Genomic DNA, 16834 nt, shown 5'->3' on the forward strand with positions numbered 1-16834 from the left:
CTGCCAATGCCAAACTGGTCGTTTGAGCGTTGGTCATTTGACAACTTCTCGTGTCGAAAGCGGGATCAGACCGGGGCCTTCTCCCCTCGGTCAAGGCATGCTCGCCTGATCGGCTGATGCTATCTGCGCGTTGACCGTCTTGACTTTGACCTCCACCGTGATGACTATCCTCCGTGAGATAGGGCCCTCATCACCGCATCAGATTATTTTGGAAGGATCCTATAAAAAATTAAGCGGTAAATATTTTTTATAAATGTAAAATACATTACTTATTCTAATAATAACACATTAACAGCTAAAGACACCTGATAAATGATAATAAATATAATGAATAATCATAATTTCTCATTCCTTTCAAGAAAACTGTCATACAATGTAAATGGAAACTTTAGTCATTCTTCTTCAAACAATACTAGACACTGTAGGAAGAGACAAGTGAAGGGTGGTAAAATAAACAAAACACTATCGAGAAAACAGAATCTGGGACGCACTGCACAAATAGAAGAAAAAAAAAACACTTTCTGGATATGCAAGATGGCTAGAAGGCAAGCTGTGGCGTAATACTGCAGAGTGATAACTCAATCACATTCTCATATTTACTCTGATGACTTACTCTGATGACTGGTGGTAAATTGTCGTGGAACCGGACCGATTACTTTCAGAATTAAAAAAAAAAAAAGACTAGAAGGTAGCAATGATCAACTCAAGCTAGAATGAACGACTAAACATTAAAATAGAAAGAAGAAACAAACTGTTAACACTTCAATATGCAGCCAGCAAGTCATGCTTCACCTTGAGGACTGGTTAAAAGAGCTCTTCCGAGTTGAACTTGTTCCAAGCCTCCTGTTTCACAGCACTAACCATTGAGAAAGGAAAGGCCAAAGAAATTATTGCTAATGTAGGTTTTTTCAGTCACTTTTCTTTCACCAAAACAGGGAGGAAAAAAAAATTGAAACAAAATAAATTTTTTGTACTTTAACAATGTCCAGCTAACAAGATAATTGGACTATAGGTAGCATGCTATGATCGACTCTTCAAGTTCAATATTAATGTTTAAAATTATCAAAAGACACTTGAACTATGATGTTTTGACTAGTGACTACCAATTTTCATTGTGTAGCATCTGAAGTCATATTTGTAGCGTGATTATGGAGAACAAACCATACACAGTGAAAGATGACCATGATTTCAAATAAAAGTGCTCAAACAAGGATTAAATGCATGGAATACCGACCTTGAGGAGATCAAAAACCTTCTCAGCTATGTACTTCTGTTGAAGAGTAGCACCTTTTTGTTGCACTTTATCAGGATGGATGGACAGAGTTGCTTTCCTATAAGCTTTTTTCACCGCCGCGCCAATAATAAGATCTGTTAAAGATACAGGTTGCCAGCCACACTCGGGCCAAAGAACCTATGTGCATATTTCAAAATAAGAAGATTGGTAAAAAAAAAAAAGAACTAAATTTTTTTCAACTGTACTACTTCCATCTGTTTCAAAACGCATGTGTTAAGCAGTTTATGTTGAAGGATTACTTCTGCCCTCGCTTCAACAAATTTAGCATACCAAAACATTGAAATCTACCTCAATCTGCTAATTACAAGCCAATGTTAGTTGAAATGAGGCAACGCTTTGACATGGATTTTGATGAGAAGCCACTTGATATAATAGTAGGTTTGGTCAAAGTTGTAGGGCAACATATTTAACAAACTAGTAGAGATAGATGGCAAGAGTTATAGATTCAACAAAGACTATGATGATGCAAGTTTTTTGTTTCAGGAGGATGATGATCATATTATCTAGATTTCAAGGTCATGATTGTCAAAATCGGAAATGATATAAGGATTGCATAATCCGAAAGTCCAAATATTAGTGATATTTTATTGGTAGGATATGAGAAATAAAAATAGTTAAGAAAAAAAAAAAGAACCATAGAAGAGATTCATACATATCATGTCCAATGATATCCAATTATAAAAATATTTATATTATTTTAGGCAAAAAGATCAAAAAGGTTCCCTGAAAGGCATCCCTGTTTTGATTATTAATAGAGGGGCTACTCCATTCATTAGTTGAATAATCAAGCGAGGACAACATATTAAAACCACAATCACTACCTGCTATACACCGAATAGAGGAGCTGCTTATTCTTTTCAAGAATTTACTAGTGTTCATCAAGAACATATGGGAGGCATATGTCTATATTTTGTTCTTTGTCCATATGGTTCATTAGCTTCTAGTTTCTTTAAAAACATTGACCACAACATATGGGAGAACAGAAACACTTATAATCACTCCACAGAATAGCTTTACAACTTTTCATGCAGCATTCTATCTGAGCAACGTAGGCAAGAAATTCAACCACAGAGAATGAAAACTCACATAGTGTAGCGTTGAGAGTAATGCCCGTAAATTGCCTTCTTTTCCAGCAGCCCAACGTTTTATCTCCATATCTAGTGATTCAGAAATCCTCTGAAATAATCATGTAGTATATATTATCATACAATAAATATGCAACATGGACCTGTAAAAGGCTTCCAAAAAATTGATAATAAAACCAAGGTCTAGTGAGAATAAAAAAAGGTAGAAAAGTTTCCAACCAAGTTTAGTTTGGTGAACTTGGTAGCTTACTAGCTTACATGTCTTTCTGCCTGCTCTCTCAGGACTTGCAAATCACGCTCATTTTTCTCAGCCAGAGCTTTCGCCTGTGAATGAATTCCAATAAGACTAACTGCCTAAATTTAGATTAATTCAATTTTATTGGCATAACAAAGTCATAAACATTACTGCACGCTCTTGTGTTCTTTGATGGCGCTCGAGTCTGGCTCTTCTTCGTTCTTCACTCTCACCTTCAATATCTTGAAATTCTCCCGATGATGCTGGCACTTTTAGAGTAAAAATATTATTAGTTGAAATATGCTATTTAGATCACTAGCTTCGAACAATTACAAGAACTAAGGGTATCCACAGTGGGGATATTTGGAGGAGACATTTCTCCAAATATCCCCCAATCTCAAATATCAAGTTATGTCAAGTGATTTATCTTTCTCTTTGTTTTTTAAAGAAAAAAAATTTATATACATATATATATATATATATAATGGTGGAATTTGAGATATTTGAGGGTGAGATATTTGATAGGTAGGCCCCATAAATATTTGATTTGTGAGATAATTGATTGTGAGATTTAAAATATTTAATTGATAATGTGGATGTAGATACCACAATTATTTAGAAGAAATATTCAATCTTATTTGGATGCTCTAAAAGAAAACTGCAATAGAAATAACACTACCTCCAAAAATGGAACTAAGGTCATCCACAATATTAGCATTAGAAGGTGCCTTTCTAGAGGTAGATGAAGAACTTGAGGACGTTCTCCGTGATCCATCAGCACTCTTTGTACTCTGAACTTTAACTTCAAACATCGTTTCCTGAAAACATAAACAAAGCGTTAACATGCACAAATGACATGGCATTGAACCCATAATGAATTTTGTTTCTTACTGAAGAGGTGGCTCTTTTTGTCTCTGCACTACTTGCTCGAGAGCCCATGCCAAAAATTGACTCAAGATCATTTTCTTCCTTCTTCTGTTCTTCTCTTGCAGCAGCAGCAGCAGCTGCTGCCTTTTCTCGAGCTGCAGCAGCAGCCCTTTCCCGAGCTTCTGCAGTTGCTCTTTCTACTGCAGCTCTCTGGGCTCTTTGTCGTGCTTCTGCTGCAGCTCTCTCCACAGAAGCCCTTTCTCTAGCTGCATTCGCCTTTTCCCTTGATTCTACATTTGCCTGTTCAGCTCTTTCTCTTGCCTCTGTTGCAGCTCTTTCTCTTGCGTCCAGGGCAGCCTTCTCCCTTGCCTTCTCCCTTGCTTCTGCGGCAGCTCTCTCCACAGCAGCCCTCTCCCTAGCTGCATTCTCCTTTTCCCTTGCTTCTGCAGCTGCCTTTTCAGCTCTTTCTCTTGCCTCTGCTGCGTCTCTTTCTCTTGCGTCCAGGGCGGCTTTTTCCCTTGCCTTCTCCCTTGCCTCTGCTGCAGCTCTCTCCACGGCAGCCCTTTCCCTAGCTGCATTCGCCTTCTCCCTTGCTTCTGCTGCTGCCTTTTCTCTTGCATATGCTGCGGCTCTTTCTCTTGCGTCAAGGGCAGCCTTTTCCCTTGCCTCTATAGCAGCCTTCTCCCTTGCCTCTGCAGTTGCCTTTTCAGCTCTATCTCTTGCCAATGCTGCAGCTCTTTCGCGTGCCTCAGCCGCCGCCCTCTGAACTGCTGCTCTCTCAGCCCGTCGGCGTGCTTCAGCAACAGCCCTATCTGCTTTTTGTCGAGCTTCAGCAGCTGCTCTGTCCCTTGCCTCTCTCATAGCTCTCTCTGCAATTTGTCTGGCCTTTTCTATTTCCTTCTTTATTTCATCCTCTCTCTCATTTTGTAATCTATTTGCCTCCTCTCTATCCTCTCTTTCCTTTAGCAATCGTTCCTGTTCTAATCTTTCTGCTCCCTCTAAATCTTCCAAATTCTTTCCTTCGAAATTTAGTTTTTCATTTCTTTCTTGCGGCACATATTCATTGTTCCTAAAAATTGAGTCATATTCTCTCTTCCTTACTTCCTCATCGAGTTTGAACTTTGCCTCACCTCCATCCTCCATAGCAGCTGCTGCAGGAAATTTTTTATTCAATTTTTCACTATTGAAAATGTCTTCATTATGCATAACATGTGCTTTAGATTTGCTCATAGCAAAATCTTCAAGGTCATCTAATGGAACACTCTTTATCGAACTTTTATTGGTGAACTGTTGAAGACGCTCATTGTCATTTGCTTTTACATCGACAAGTGGAGGTGGTAGCCTTGAAGGAGGTGGAGCGTTTGTAGGTTGAGTGAGAAGGGGAACTTCTGAAACAGTTAGCCAGATATCATCTCTGGTTTCGGCATGTTCGTAGAATGTGGGAGATTGATTTCCTGTTGTATTTCTTCCATGTGACATGCTGTCGTCAAATACAAAAATGGAAGAATGGTGAAGTGATTCCTTTCCTAATTCATCATAACTAGAGTTTTTAGTCTGGAAATCATCTGAAAAACTCTTCTTGCGACTCTGATCCATTTCTTCCGCAGATGAAGTTACTGAATTTGAGATTCCATCAAAAGCATTGCTATCAGCAAAGACCCTCTTGCTAGAAGAATGCATGCTCATCGAATTTATAGGCCTCCCAATGTTTTCTAAAGGGTCAGAAGATAGATCAGACGAAGAAAAAACAGCAAATGGATCTTCTGCCTTATTTGCAGTTGGTTCAGCTGCTGAGACATTTGGCTTCGGGTGTATAGCCTCTGGAGCTTCCCTGCAACAGAAGAATATATTATGAAAATATGATGATAGCAAGAATGAAAAATTGAGATAAATAGAAAACTCAACGAAAAAGTAAAAAAGACTATATAATCAATAGAGACTTGGCATAAAAGCAAAAAAGACTCAGAGAGGACATACTTCCAGAAATTCAATAATGTGGTAGAATCTTAGGAACAGCTTCCAATTTGTTTTCTAATAGAGAGCCATCATCTTATCCCTGTGATTTCTGTATATGGACACTATGGAGCACCACAACAGGTCGTACTAGACAAGATGTAGACACACTCATTCAAATGTCAATTTTTGTATCTCAGGCAAGTCCATTTGGTTGCTAGTAGCTTCACCTCATCCTAAAGAATGCCACAGGGCACCTTAATCTAATATTGTCAATGGCTGGAAAGAATTTCTTAGGCCCTTCCAATCACCATGAGGACAACAAAGTTCAAGCCCACTGATTTCCTAGCCAAATGAGCTCACTAGAATACCTTTATTTGAGAAGCAATAAGCACCTGATTCAATTGACAAGGAAAATTCATATCCCACTAGTGTGTGTAGCAAGTTAACTCAGTTGGCTCCATGAACATCTCCTCATATAGCCAACTTTAAAAACAAAACCAGAGCACGTCAATGGAGCACATATATCAAAGCAAAGGTCAACAAGAAGGGGAACCTAAAGAGAATCCTTCTCCTAATTTCCGTAAAGAGAATCCTTCTCCTTTCTTTTGGATAATCAAGTTTATCTTTAAGGACACGAAGGTAGCATATAAGATGGATAATTTTTTCTTTCTGATAGACCGATAACATCTTTGTCTCCATTTTCAACTAGAAGATATGACTCACAAAATTCAGTTATAGTGGTGTATCACAGATCTAAAAGGAAATAAAAAATAAGAAAATTGAACACACACAACACATTACCATCCTGAATTTCTGTTGATTCAAGCAAAAAATCAAGATCACCTATTGATCAGACACCATACCTGTCTTTCAACGAGCTGCTGCTACCGAATCCTGGAATCAGCTCATCGAACTCTGATATGTTTTTCTCCTCCTCCTCCAAAGACCTCCCATCACTCCCACCCTTCGATTCTGGTATTTGCTTCCGAAAGTTATCAAGAAGGTCCTCAAACGGTGGTGCGGAAACATGATTGGATCCTGAAAAAACGGAAGGAAAAGCATCCTCATACTTCACCGATGGCATGCCGGGAACCCTGTCGAATACATCGTCATCATATATCGGCCTATCATACACAGGCAAAGCCGACGAGGTTTTTGTAGTGGAATCCGCAAGGACATCAAACATGGTGTCCAAAGATGACGGATTCGATAATTCCGAGGCACCGACGAAGACATAATCATCGGAGATGCCAACTCCGCGGTCGCTGACGAAGGGGTCGTTCGTCGAGGTTGGATGCCGGCCGGATCTTTCCGTGATCCAGGAGGAGGTCGAAGAGTAGGATCCTTTTCGAGGTCCCACCGCCGCGGCTTTGGAGGTGACCATGGGAGCGGGCTTGCCCTGCGGCCGGAGCCCGAAGTCCCGAACGAAGATACCAGACAGCTCGTCCATGGAAGAGGCCAATACCAATCGGATCGAAAGAAGGGTTTCCTCTGGTGGAGGCCTCCGTCTGCCGGAGCGGCGACGATCGAGGGAAGCGGAGGAGGAGAGAGCACGGCGACGGGTTGGGATTTAGAAGAAGAAAAAAAATGGCGAACTCTGACTCGGCCGGAACTAAATAAACCAGGCTGGGAGTACGGAACCGGGTCCCGCTAGGGACTGATGATTTTAATTCGTTGGAGACTATGTTTGCTGGCTGAAACTGAGCAGCCAATAGATCTTATTGGGACACTCGCAATCAGCCAATCAGGACTGTGGATTGGATCAGTCGCGCAGAGTGGACATTGACCTATTTGTGTGTCCGGTTCAACAATTTTCCGGTCGAATCAGTCTGATTGGCTTTAATTCGCTTAGGGCTGTAAACGATTTGGTTTGGTGGCGACGGTATCCTCTGATTCCGTCTGTCCTGATGTTTTATTTCTAGATCAGAGATCAGAGATAGTGATTGAAATAATTAAATAATCTTCATCTATTTAATAGATGGAAATCATTAAATCCCTTTAATTATTATAGTGGATTAAGATCTAGTCCGCTAAATATGGACTTGAGTATCCTACTTGATTTGTTGGGGTGTGATATTTTTAATATACAATGAATAAGTTTGATTTAATTTATTTAATTAAATAAATAAATTTAAATATATGTATTAGTTCATTAATATTCATAATATATTTATGAATAATATCCGTGAATAATATTTGAATCATATTTATCAATAAAATTCTCATCAAATTATTAAATAAATAAATAAATTTATATTATCAAGTTTAATAACTAATTAAAGAAGTTAAAAAAATTTAAATAATCAAATAACTTTAAATTGACATTTTGATAATATCTAAATAAATCATGTCAAATACAAATCATACTCAAGCTAATAAAAACAAATTAAATCAAAATGAAATAATTATTTTAATAGTTTAACTCGTTTTATATTGGATTCGGCTCAATTTTAATCGAATATTTTATCAAATAAATTTGAATTCCATAAAATCGGGCTCGACTTAATTTGTTACCGCCTAAGTATTGTGTCTCTTTATAAATAAATATATACATTGATGTAATTATAAGAAATCAACTCATTGTTAATAATCCAGTTAGTTGAATTAATCATCAACATAGACATTAAAAAAAACAAATAATTGATTTAATTATTAAAGTTAAAGCAAAATATCGTGCGTTTGCCGGGAGTCGAACCCGGGTCTATTGCTTGGAAGGCAATTATCCTAACCGTTGGACTACAAACGCGCTGTACTGACGTTGACAACAGTAGGTTTGAAGTAATTATGTTAACTTTATAAACATGCAACCTAGTTTAATTTATGGAATACGATTTAAAAATTTCTGCGGTAGTTATATACAAATAATCTTATAAAAAAAAAGAAATGTTATGACAAAATTTTTTTAAATTATTTAGGTTTTTAAAAAAAATCCTATGCGTAAAAACAATTGAAAACTTAATAATTTTTTTTGAAAAAAAATCCAAAAATAACTTTTCTTTCTATCGTAGCTAATTTATAAGAAAGGTACTTCCAATTTTTTCATAAAATATTTTCAAAAATAATATTTTTTTTAATGAAGTCGTCAACTTAACATCTCCTCCGAAATGACGTATCATCAAAATACAGTCATCTTGTCCAAGGAAAATCATTTACTCAATGATTTAGTGGTCCCTGTGTTTAAAACAAAGCACAGTTTTTCCTTAACCACTCCTCACACATTTAACTTTACACCAAAAATAAAGCAAATTTGAAATGTTCAGTTCCTCAATCAATTTAAATTCAAAGGTAAAATGCAACAGATGAACCTCATCAGCATTCATCGGGTATATTTGAATCACTGGAGATCAGAACCGCGGCGAGAAGTTACGATAGACTCAGTTTATAGCGTGGAATGAAGGCAGAACAGCAACAAGCGGATCGCCATACCCAACAGCTTCTGCAAAGTGAAAAAGTTGGTGACATACAACAAGACTCAGTTTAGACAGTCTTGTGAAGAACGATATTGTATATGAGCAATGATCTATCATGCACGGGCTTTGCATTTTAGGTCTTGAATGATACCTCCATCTTCGTAGAGAATCTTTAATACTTCTCCATCTACATCCGACTGCAAGGGAAAATAATGGTAGCTGAGATACATTGTAAAGCAATTCTAATAAGAATCTTAGCAGTATATATCGAAACAAGTAATTTTTTTAGCACGGAAATTTGGTTAAAGACAAAAGCATCAGAATAACTGAGAAAAGAAAACTCAATCTAACAGGAATTTGTTTACGCACTAAACAATGAAGTTCAAGATGAAAAAGATAAGAAAGAATTTGACTAAGAAAACACACTCTGATAGGAAGTTCATTTCCACATTGGCCCAAGAAGCCAATGATTTGCCCCTCTTTGATAACAGCCCCCTAATATTTCAGACTAAAAAAATGTTAGATATACTCTGTTATTAAGGATTTTCTTTTAATCTTTTTTGATAAAAACAGTGTAAAAAATATATTTTTCCTTGAGCAACCTCTTTGCAGCTAGGAGGCAGTCTTTTGCCTTTTATTGTTCTTCCTCTCTGAAATGTACCTACCTAAGGAGGGTAAAGAAAGGTCTTGGTGAAAAAAAAATATCATCTTACAATAAGCATGCAAGATCATATTCAAGCATACCAATGGCGATGCTACAATAACAAATGCATCGTGACCAGAAGCTTCCAAAGATGCCAGCTTTAATGTCTTTGCTGCAGAAATGTTGACAAATGGGCTAGAAGTTTCTTCAGTAGAGACCTGTTCCAGGACAGGAGTGGGAGAAGTAGCTGTTTCCTCCATTGGCTCACTCGGGATTGGCGGTGCTGTAATTGGAGATTCAACAGGCGCATAAACTGGACTTGGAGCAGATGAAATCCCTATATCTCTTTTCAGGAACATTTCAAAATCACCAATCTAGAGAAATTCCAGAGCAATGATTAGATGAAATTGAAAATTTGACTGGCTAAATGATTGTGCTATTTATCTCCAAGATTCAATGATCAGCCAACACCTTAGGTGTCAGTATTTGGTTGATACACATTCCAATAGCATAACTATGATGTTACAATTGCTTTCATTGAACTGAATTTGTGAAGTGACTTCAAGTGGGAATTCATGTCATCACATAGACTTCAGCATGATACAAAAGTGCAAGAGACATTCAATTGATGAAACACTTCTTAATCTCACATCATATAAACCATTGATTAGTCTCAATTAAACACCATAATTATGCTAATACCTGATTTCACTTAAGCAAGCACCACTAAGTCTTGCATAATTAACTAGCACCTCAATCTCAATCAGAAATTTAGAACATGGAAAATTTAAGCTAAAATCTTAACCTCTTCCCATGCATTAAATTTTTGGCCACACAATCAACCAAAACCTTCCCAAATTAACTATTCATATGAACTAATTGTTTCCATAGACTTAAACACCTAGGTTATAATCAGATGTTGGCCACACAATGGAGAAAAGCACAATCAGCTATTTAACCCATTTAAGCTTCCATTTCTCTCTGGAATCCAAGTAAGAAGTTGCCATTTTCCTTTAGAGGGCTTCATAGGCTACTATTTACTTATTCTTTTTCTCCTATTGGTTTTCTTTGAAGGATTTATTTTCTCTCTCATCCAAGTGGGAACTGTGAGCTTCACTGAGGTATCAATTATAATTCTGAAGAACCGTCAAGGACTCAAGCATCCTGATTGATCAAGAACATGTATTTAGTCAGTTCATTCATTTAGGTCATAAGGAATTATGAAGAATTTAGCAATTATGACTCTGGAATAAGATCAGTACCATTTCAAATGTTTATCAAAGAGGTAAGCCATTATTTGACTTGTTGGGACTACGCAATTATTATCTAAAATAAGAACAGTAGCATGCTGTTCCTCCCATATTTTTCCAAATAGGCCAATATGATCCAGGTTGGTCATATCAGCTAGTTTGACCCGTCTAACCTGCTCACATCAATCAGACAGTCCTATCCTAGACCAACTGGCTTGTCCACCAATTAGATTGTTTGGCCCACTCTAACCGTGAAGCCCAATCAACGTGTTCAGATTGATCGGAATGCTTTGCCGAATCATCACACTCGACCTAACCGCTCAACCAATCATTCAGTCAAGTTGCTTGACCAGCTGCAATGGCCGTTTTCAGCCCACTGGACTAGCTAGACCATTTTACCTGCCTAGAAATTGTTTAGCCTGTTCAACTCATCTGCACTAATTGGCTAGCTCAGCCCAACTTGACAGGCTCATTGTACCTATTCAGCTCGACTAACCAAGTTTGATATCATGCATTCAATGTTAGGACTTAAGGATGTGATCGGTGCTTGTGACAGTGGCTAGGTTTTCTTTATTGTAGATGGGTATTATTTCACAAGGAATCACAAATAAATATTGTTTGACAAGGAATTACAGATGACCTTTTGGCAAAGATGAAGGATTTGGTTTCTGCTCAATTTGGGCAGAACCAAAATGGTAGACGAGAGGCATCTCTCATCCATTCAACTTTTCCATCTTCTCTAAGTATCTATTCAAGTAAACAATAGTAAAGTGGGTAGAACCAAAATGGTGGACAAGAAGGATCTGTCTATCTAATCTATTCAAGTAAACGATAGCAAGGATGGAGCATTTTGCAAATCCACCCTCTCTATCATCCGTCAGCTTAGTTTTCCATCCCAGTAAAGATCCTCTAAAAGAGAGCAATGGAAATTGATTAGAATTTATGGTGCATTGGTGAAGCAGCACATTAGCTTGCTTGGATGTATGATGCATTGGTGAAGCATCACATTTACTTGTTTAGATGACCAAGGTACCTTGAGTTTCAGTTCTGCAATTTGAGTCTGCTCACAAACATCCTCAACAAGTGCCTGCAAAGGAAAAACAATTTGGATCACATTACTAGTTCTGAAACAATATCCTTAGTCACTCAGCAACGTTATTGTATTTTACTAGCCTTTTAAAACACTCTGAGAATAGAAAAATGAGCCTCAAGTGAACTATGTCCAAATTTCACCTTTAACTTGAATAAAATTCACATAGGATGTATCCAAAAAGAGAGAGGAGTAAATTTTTATTTTGTAAAATCAGTAGATATGTCCATGAGGTTTTAACAAAGATAACTGTGCAAAATGTCAAATTGTCCATTGCAGGCATCTAATGGATGCCCAACCCTGTCAATTTGCATAAGCATACCTCTCTTATGAAAGCTCCTTATCATGAAAATGATGGTAGTCCAGTTTCACATGATTGTAAGAGAGAAATTCAAAGTTAAAGGGATCTAAAACAAAAGGAGGTGTGGTTGTGTTGATTCTGTTGAATTAGGCTGATGGGACACCAGTAATGAAGCAAAAGCAGGTATCATGCAATCAATCATTTTCCTCTTTAGTCGTCTCATTCAGTATTAAATATTTTCATGTTTTCTTCCTTTTCTACCTGATATGCCTGAAGAGATTTCAAGCCTTTCATGCTCATAAAAGGGATATTTAATTGTATCTTCAAGGGTCTTGGTGATTTCATGCTTTTATGTTAGTTTAATGTACAGCTGCTCAACAAAAAATCTCACATATATTAGAGGAACTTTACAGTTTGAACAAGATCAGGTAATGACTAGGAACTAGGAAGACATCTAAATTACAATTGTTTCATTGTCCACCCAAGATTCTGTACTTTGTAGCTGCAAATGGAGTAAGTAGCCTCATAGTCATTGCTCAAACATAGTGGTACCTTTGTCATTGTATCTTATACATATTTTGCTAAAGGCTATAGTGCCAAAAAATAACACCATGTATCACTGAGAGAAATCAAGATCTCCCTTACAAGTAATTTCCAATTTCTATGGGGAATATTTAATATAGATTTGGTCTATGAATATGACAAAACAAAGACAAGCAAAAGCATTACAAGATTGCAAGTAGGAAACAAAAGGCTGAGGTTCAAAGGGAACTCTCATGAATTATGAACAGTAAACATTGAAATACCAAACAGTGAATAATATTAGTAACTAATTCTTCTAAAATGTGAGTTGCCTTTTCTCATTTGGGCATCAAAGCATCAAAGAAGTATTATATCCTGAATGCCATATGAAAAAAAAAAACGATCTTTATTTGTGATCAATCAGCAACAACAAGAGAAAACAAAGCCGCCACAAGTAAGAAATGGTGAAAAATGGCAACATTTGAGATCAAGCAAACTAAGACACTTTACCTGACAATAATAACAAGTAAATCATAAAGAATAAGGTTTTTGGTCAGTTTCAGACTACATTATATCTTACAGTGGCATTAGATCTAAAAGCAACAAAGTGCAGTAATTACTTCAACTGCAAATAACTTAAAGAGAGAGAGACACATAAGAAAATTTGCATATAGAAATCACAAATCCTTCTTACATCTATGCTGAATCAAAGTACTATATAGCCATAAAAGCTTTTGATACATCTGGAAACAACTAGACAAAAGTTTGACCTGGAATGCAATGGGAAATGTTGACTGCTGAACATTTTTCTGCAGTGGCCCACTTGAATTCTTATTAGATGTGTCAGCTGCATTAGAAAAACATAACTTGCTATAAAGATGATCCAAGTGACTTATGTCTTAAAGCTCAAATCTTAACGTAACTTTCAAGAGAAGCAAACAAAAAGAGTTTTTATCCTAGTTCATTTAAGAACGCGAAACATTATCCAACCCGGTATGATATTTCCAAATAATCGTTATTCTAGTCTCATAAATAACAGATTTCTTCTATGAAAGCTAATGATTCATGGATTTGCACAAACAGACACATCTTCATGATAGGATAATTACATAAGAACAATTATAGAATACTAAAAGGAGGGAGCCAGAATTTGAACATTAATAACATGTTAAAACTCTTATGGTTTATCCTTCTTTGTCTTCCATTATGGATCAGTATATGCCAAACCTATGAGTCTTTGGCTAGCACTTTTTGTATAACAATCTGCCCAAATGATAGAATTGATGCAGCAACTTGTTATAGGCCCAAAAGATATCATCCCAAATTAATGAAGCCCTATAAACCCTCTTTACAAGACCATGACTTCCCATGTGTGGCTAAAATGGGATGTTACACAGTTCAAGTTTAGTTCAACCACACAAAAGGGAAGGATAGATCCTAAATCTATAAGTTGAGTTCTTTCCTAATATATTGAGCATTCAAAACAAGGAATGGGTTAACATATACAAATGCATCAATTAACAACACAAGTCATTTTCATAAACTTGGAATTAATTTCCAGCATAGAACAAGCTGATTGTTGACAGAAACCAAATAAACTATCTTTCTATTATAGGAGCCACAAACTTGCACATGACTAACCACTAGTAGCCACTGAAGTATTCTGTGAAGCCATCACATGTAATGGTTGTTTTTGAAACCCTATAGTGGAGATGAATCTCTGTCGATCAACTGGAACTCTCCAAAATAAAGATTTTGAAATAACATTTGAAGCAAGGGGGGAAGTAGGCTTCTCATGAGAAGGATCCGCTTTTGGAATCGACATAGGAGCACCTAAAAGGTAAAAGATGCAATTTTTTTTTATAAAACATCAAGCGGTGGGTTAAAAAAACAATACAACTGCAAAAAATGCAATAAACAACTAGAAAGAACACCTAGTTGCAAACTGAAATGAAATAGTTCTAGCATCTTCATACAATGCAAAGAAATACCTACCAAAAATATTTAGTCTAGCAAAATGGTTTCAATATCATAGAAGTGCAGTAATCTGGCTTAGATTTATTATGATCCCAGCCCAGGGTCTGATTGAACAGTTAAGCAAAAGGCACCTTCAGTAGCCTACTTGGTAACAATATGGTGGAGTTATGACCAATTAGAAGTTGGTGGAAATTGGATGCAATCGAATTAGAATTGGAGTGATCAACTATTTCCTTCTGAAGATGGCAAAGATCTTGATGATTCTTCCAGATATATCTAGGTGAGGAAGAGGAGTGAATGGGCAACGAGGAACCAATTGCTCTAATGAATGGTGGGTGTCTTGGAAATTCCAATGAGAAAAGGTCAGTTGACAACGAAGAGGTCATGAGGCTTCCTGAGAAGAGGGAGCTGGGGTCCCAAGTTTTCCAAAGAAGTGAAGGAAGAGGTGCATTATTATGTTGAGAAAATTTCACTTTGCTCCCCACCATTCGCTAACACACTAGTAATTGATAAAAATGGAATTTGATTACCAATTTCTAATAATACTATACTTATATTTATTATTATGAAAAAGAATTACTTCTATGTTATTTAGTTTTTTAAAGCATCTTCTGTTACAATATCTAAAAGGTTTCCAATATAACAACTAACCAATATCTAAAAGGATTCCAATATCTTTTTTAACCATCTTCTGTTACAATTATGAAAGACAGTAGTTAAAGAACATGCATATCTAAATGTTTCCAATATAACAACTAACCGGATGATCCTTTCTCATTAGATGCTATGGAATTCCATAATCCAAATTTCAAACAGGTATTCATCCTTAACAAAGCAAATAAGGGTTAGGAGATTTTACTAGAGAAACTTCTATTGTAGCTTTCATAGCAAGTGATGATCCTAAATAGTCTGGATGAAAAACAGCTGATTAAGAAAAGCAACATAAACCAGATTATTGAAAGCCTAGTCAAAAGCAAGCTCATTTTCTCCCCACATGGTGCATACTTTTCACCATTGTACCACTGAGAATGCTCCAACTTTATAATGGGGTCGGAAATTGAGGCAAAGAAATCAAAAGCTTCATCTTTTTTAATCCTTTCGCCACAGGATGCATAAAATTTTAGCTTGGATCGTTCTGGATTTCCCTGACTCTCTCCATTCCATGACAATTAAGTCAGTCAATCGCAACCAACACTAGTCTCTCTACAACTTCAACTACAACTGGACACATAATTTAGTGCATCAAAGTATAAGTTAGCGAAGCTTCGCCCGCTGCTTCTGTAACCATCACCGACCAATAAAAAAAAAATCAAACAAGCGCTCAAGAGTGGCGTTTGATTGCGCACAGAATTACAGATCCAGTAAACGAACTTTAAAGAACAAAAAAGCTTGCGCCCAGGGCACCGAAGATGTAGAATGGTAAGGAGGACACGGGATCAAGAGATCACCACGGAACAATTGAAGAGCCATGGCAAGTTCTCCCAAGGAAAGCTGGATCTGGGAAGATTGAAGACAAAAATGGAATATGCGCACAACGGGAAGCTCGCCAGATTTTATCGGAGTACAGCAGCAACAATAACTGGAGCAGCCTCGACATCTCCGCCCTTCCTCTCCCTGTCTTCTCCGCCCGCCCCGCTGATGGGACACGAATTCGGGAAACGTGAGGGCATCAAGGAGCCCACGCGGCCACGCGACTAGACTCTGGTGTTGCTCAGTTACGACTCGAGTCACGAAGCGAATAACCATTGACTTTGGTTGTTGCAATCGGATCCGGGTCGGGCATAGACAAAACAGGTTGGCTTGATAGGTAGTAGAGGCTTGATCATCCCTCTGTTTTTTAAAAGAATAAATTTTTTTTATATAATAATTACTGTTGTACGAAGAGTTCCCTTTGATAAAATATTTTTATAAAGATAAAAATTAGAGGATACCCTTTATTTTTAAAATTATACCGTTTATTTTTTTACTTAAAAAAGTATCTATTCCTATGAATAATTATTCAACCATCCTCTACTATATTATTCTCATTATTATCTTTAATTTATATTTTTCACTTAAATCCTAAATTGAAACGTGTTATAATAGCTACGGGTTCATAGTTATTACACTATTATAACAGTTATGATTTTGTAACTACTATAACTAAGTTGACACATAATTATAGCAACTATAATTTTATAACTGCTACAATAATACAGTAGCTA

General features: G+C 36.9%; 2 protein-coding genes and 1 non-coding gene across 4 annotated transcripts; all 3 read right to left on the reverse strand.

Moving 5' to 3' along the window:
* Positions 1–320: 320 nt before the first annotated feature.
* LOC122045289 (auxilin-related protein 2-like) lies at positions 321–7021 on the reverse strand. 2 transcript variants are annotated; one of them, XM_042605439.1, is made up of 8 exons: positions 6301–7021; positions 3506–5312; positions 3294–3432; positions 2786–2883; positions 2638–2703; positions 2381–2470; positions 1235–1411; positions 321–843 (listed from the first exon to the last, which is right to left on the reverse strand). In XM_042605439.1, the coding sequence occupies exons 1-8, from the start codon at positions 6885–6887 to the stop codon at positions 805–807; spliced, it is 3003 nt and encodes a 1000-aa protein (XP_042461373.1). In that variant the 5' UTR covers positions 6888–7021; the 3' UTR covers positions 321–804. The 2 variants fall into 2 exon arrangements, 1 of the variants encoding a protein (XP_042461373.1); XR_006129962.1 differs by lacking the exon at positions 321–843 and having other exon boundaries at positions 1355–1411; positions 2630–2703.
* A 1090-nt stretch (positions 7022–8111) lies between these two features.
* On the reverse strand, positions 8112–8183 carry TRNAG-UCC. Its single transcript has one exon. It is a non-coding gene; the product is annotated as a tRNA-Gly (tRNA).
* A 385-nt stretch (positions 8184–8568) lies between these two features.
* LOC122045290 (biotin carboxyl carrier protein of acetyl-CoA carboxylase-like) lies at positions 8569–16300 on the reverse strand. The gene is made up of 9 exons (XM_042605441.1): positions 16079–16300; positions 14295–14486; positions 13424–13500; positions 11774–11827; positions 9592–9864; positions 9450–9512; positions 9274–9342; positions 8999–9044; positions 8569–8873 (listed from the first exon to the last, which is right to left on the reverse strand). The coding sequence occupies exons 1-9, from the start codon at positions 16098–16100 to the stop codon at positions 8812–8814; spliced, it is 858 nt and encodes a 285-aa protein (XP_042461375.1). The 5' UTR covers positions 16101–16300; the 3' UTR covers positions 8569–8811.
* Between the last annotated feature and the right edge of the window lie 534 nt (positions 16301–16834).

The sequence above is a fragment of the Zingiber officinale genome, chromosome 2B (assembly GCF_018446385.1).
Source record: "Zingiber officinale cultivar Zhangliang chromosome 2B, Zo_v1.1, whole genome shotgun sequence".
NCBI classification, from domain to species: Eukaryota; Viridiplantae; Streptophyta; class Magnoliopsida; order Zingiberales; family Zingiberaceae; genus Zingiber; species Zingiber officinale.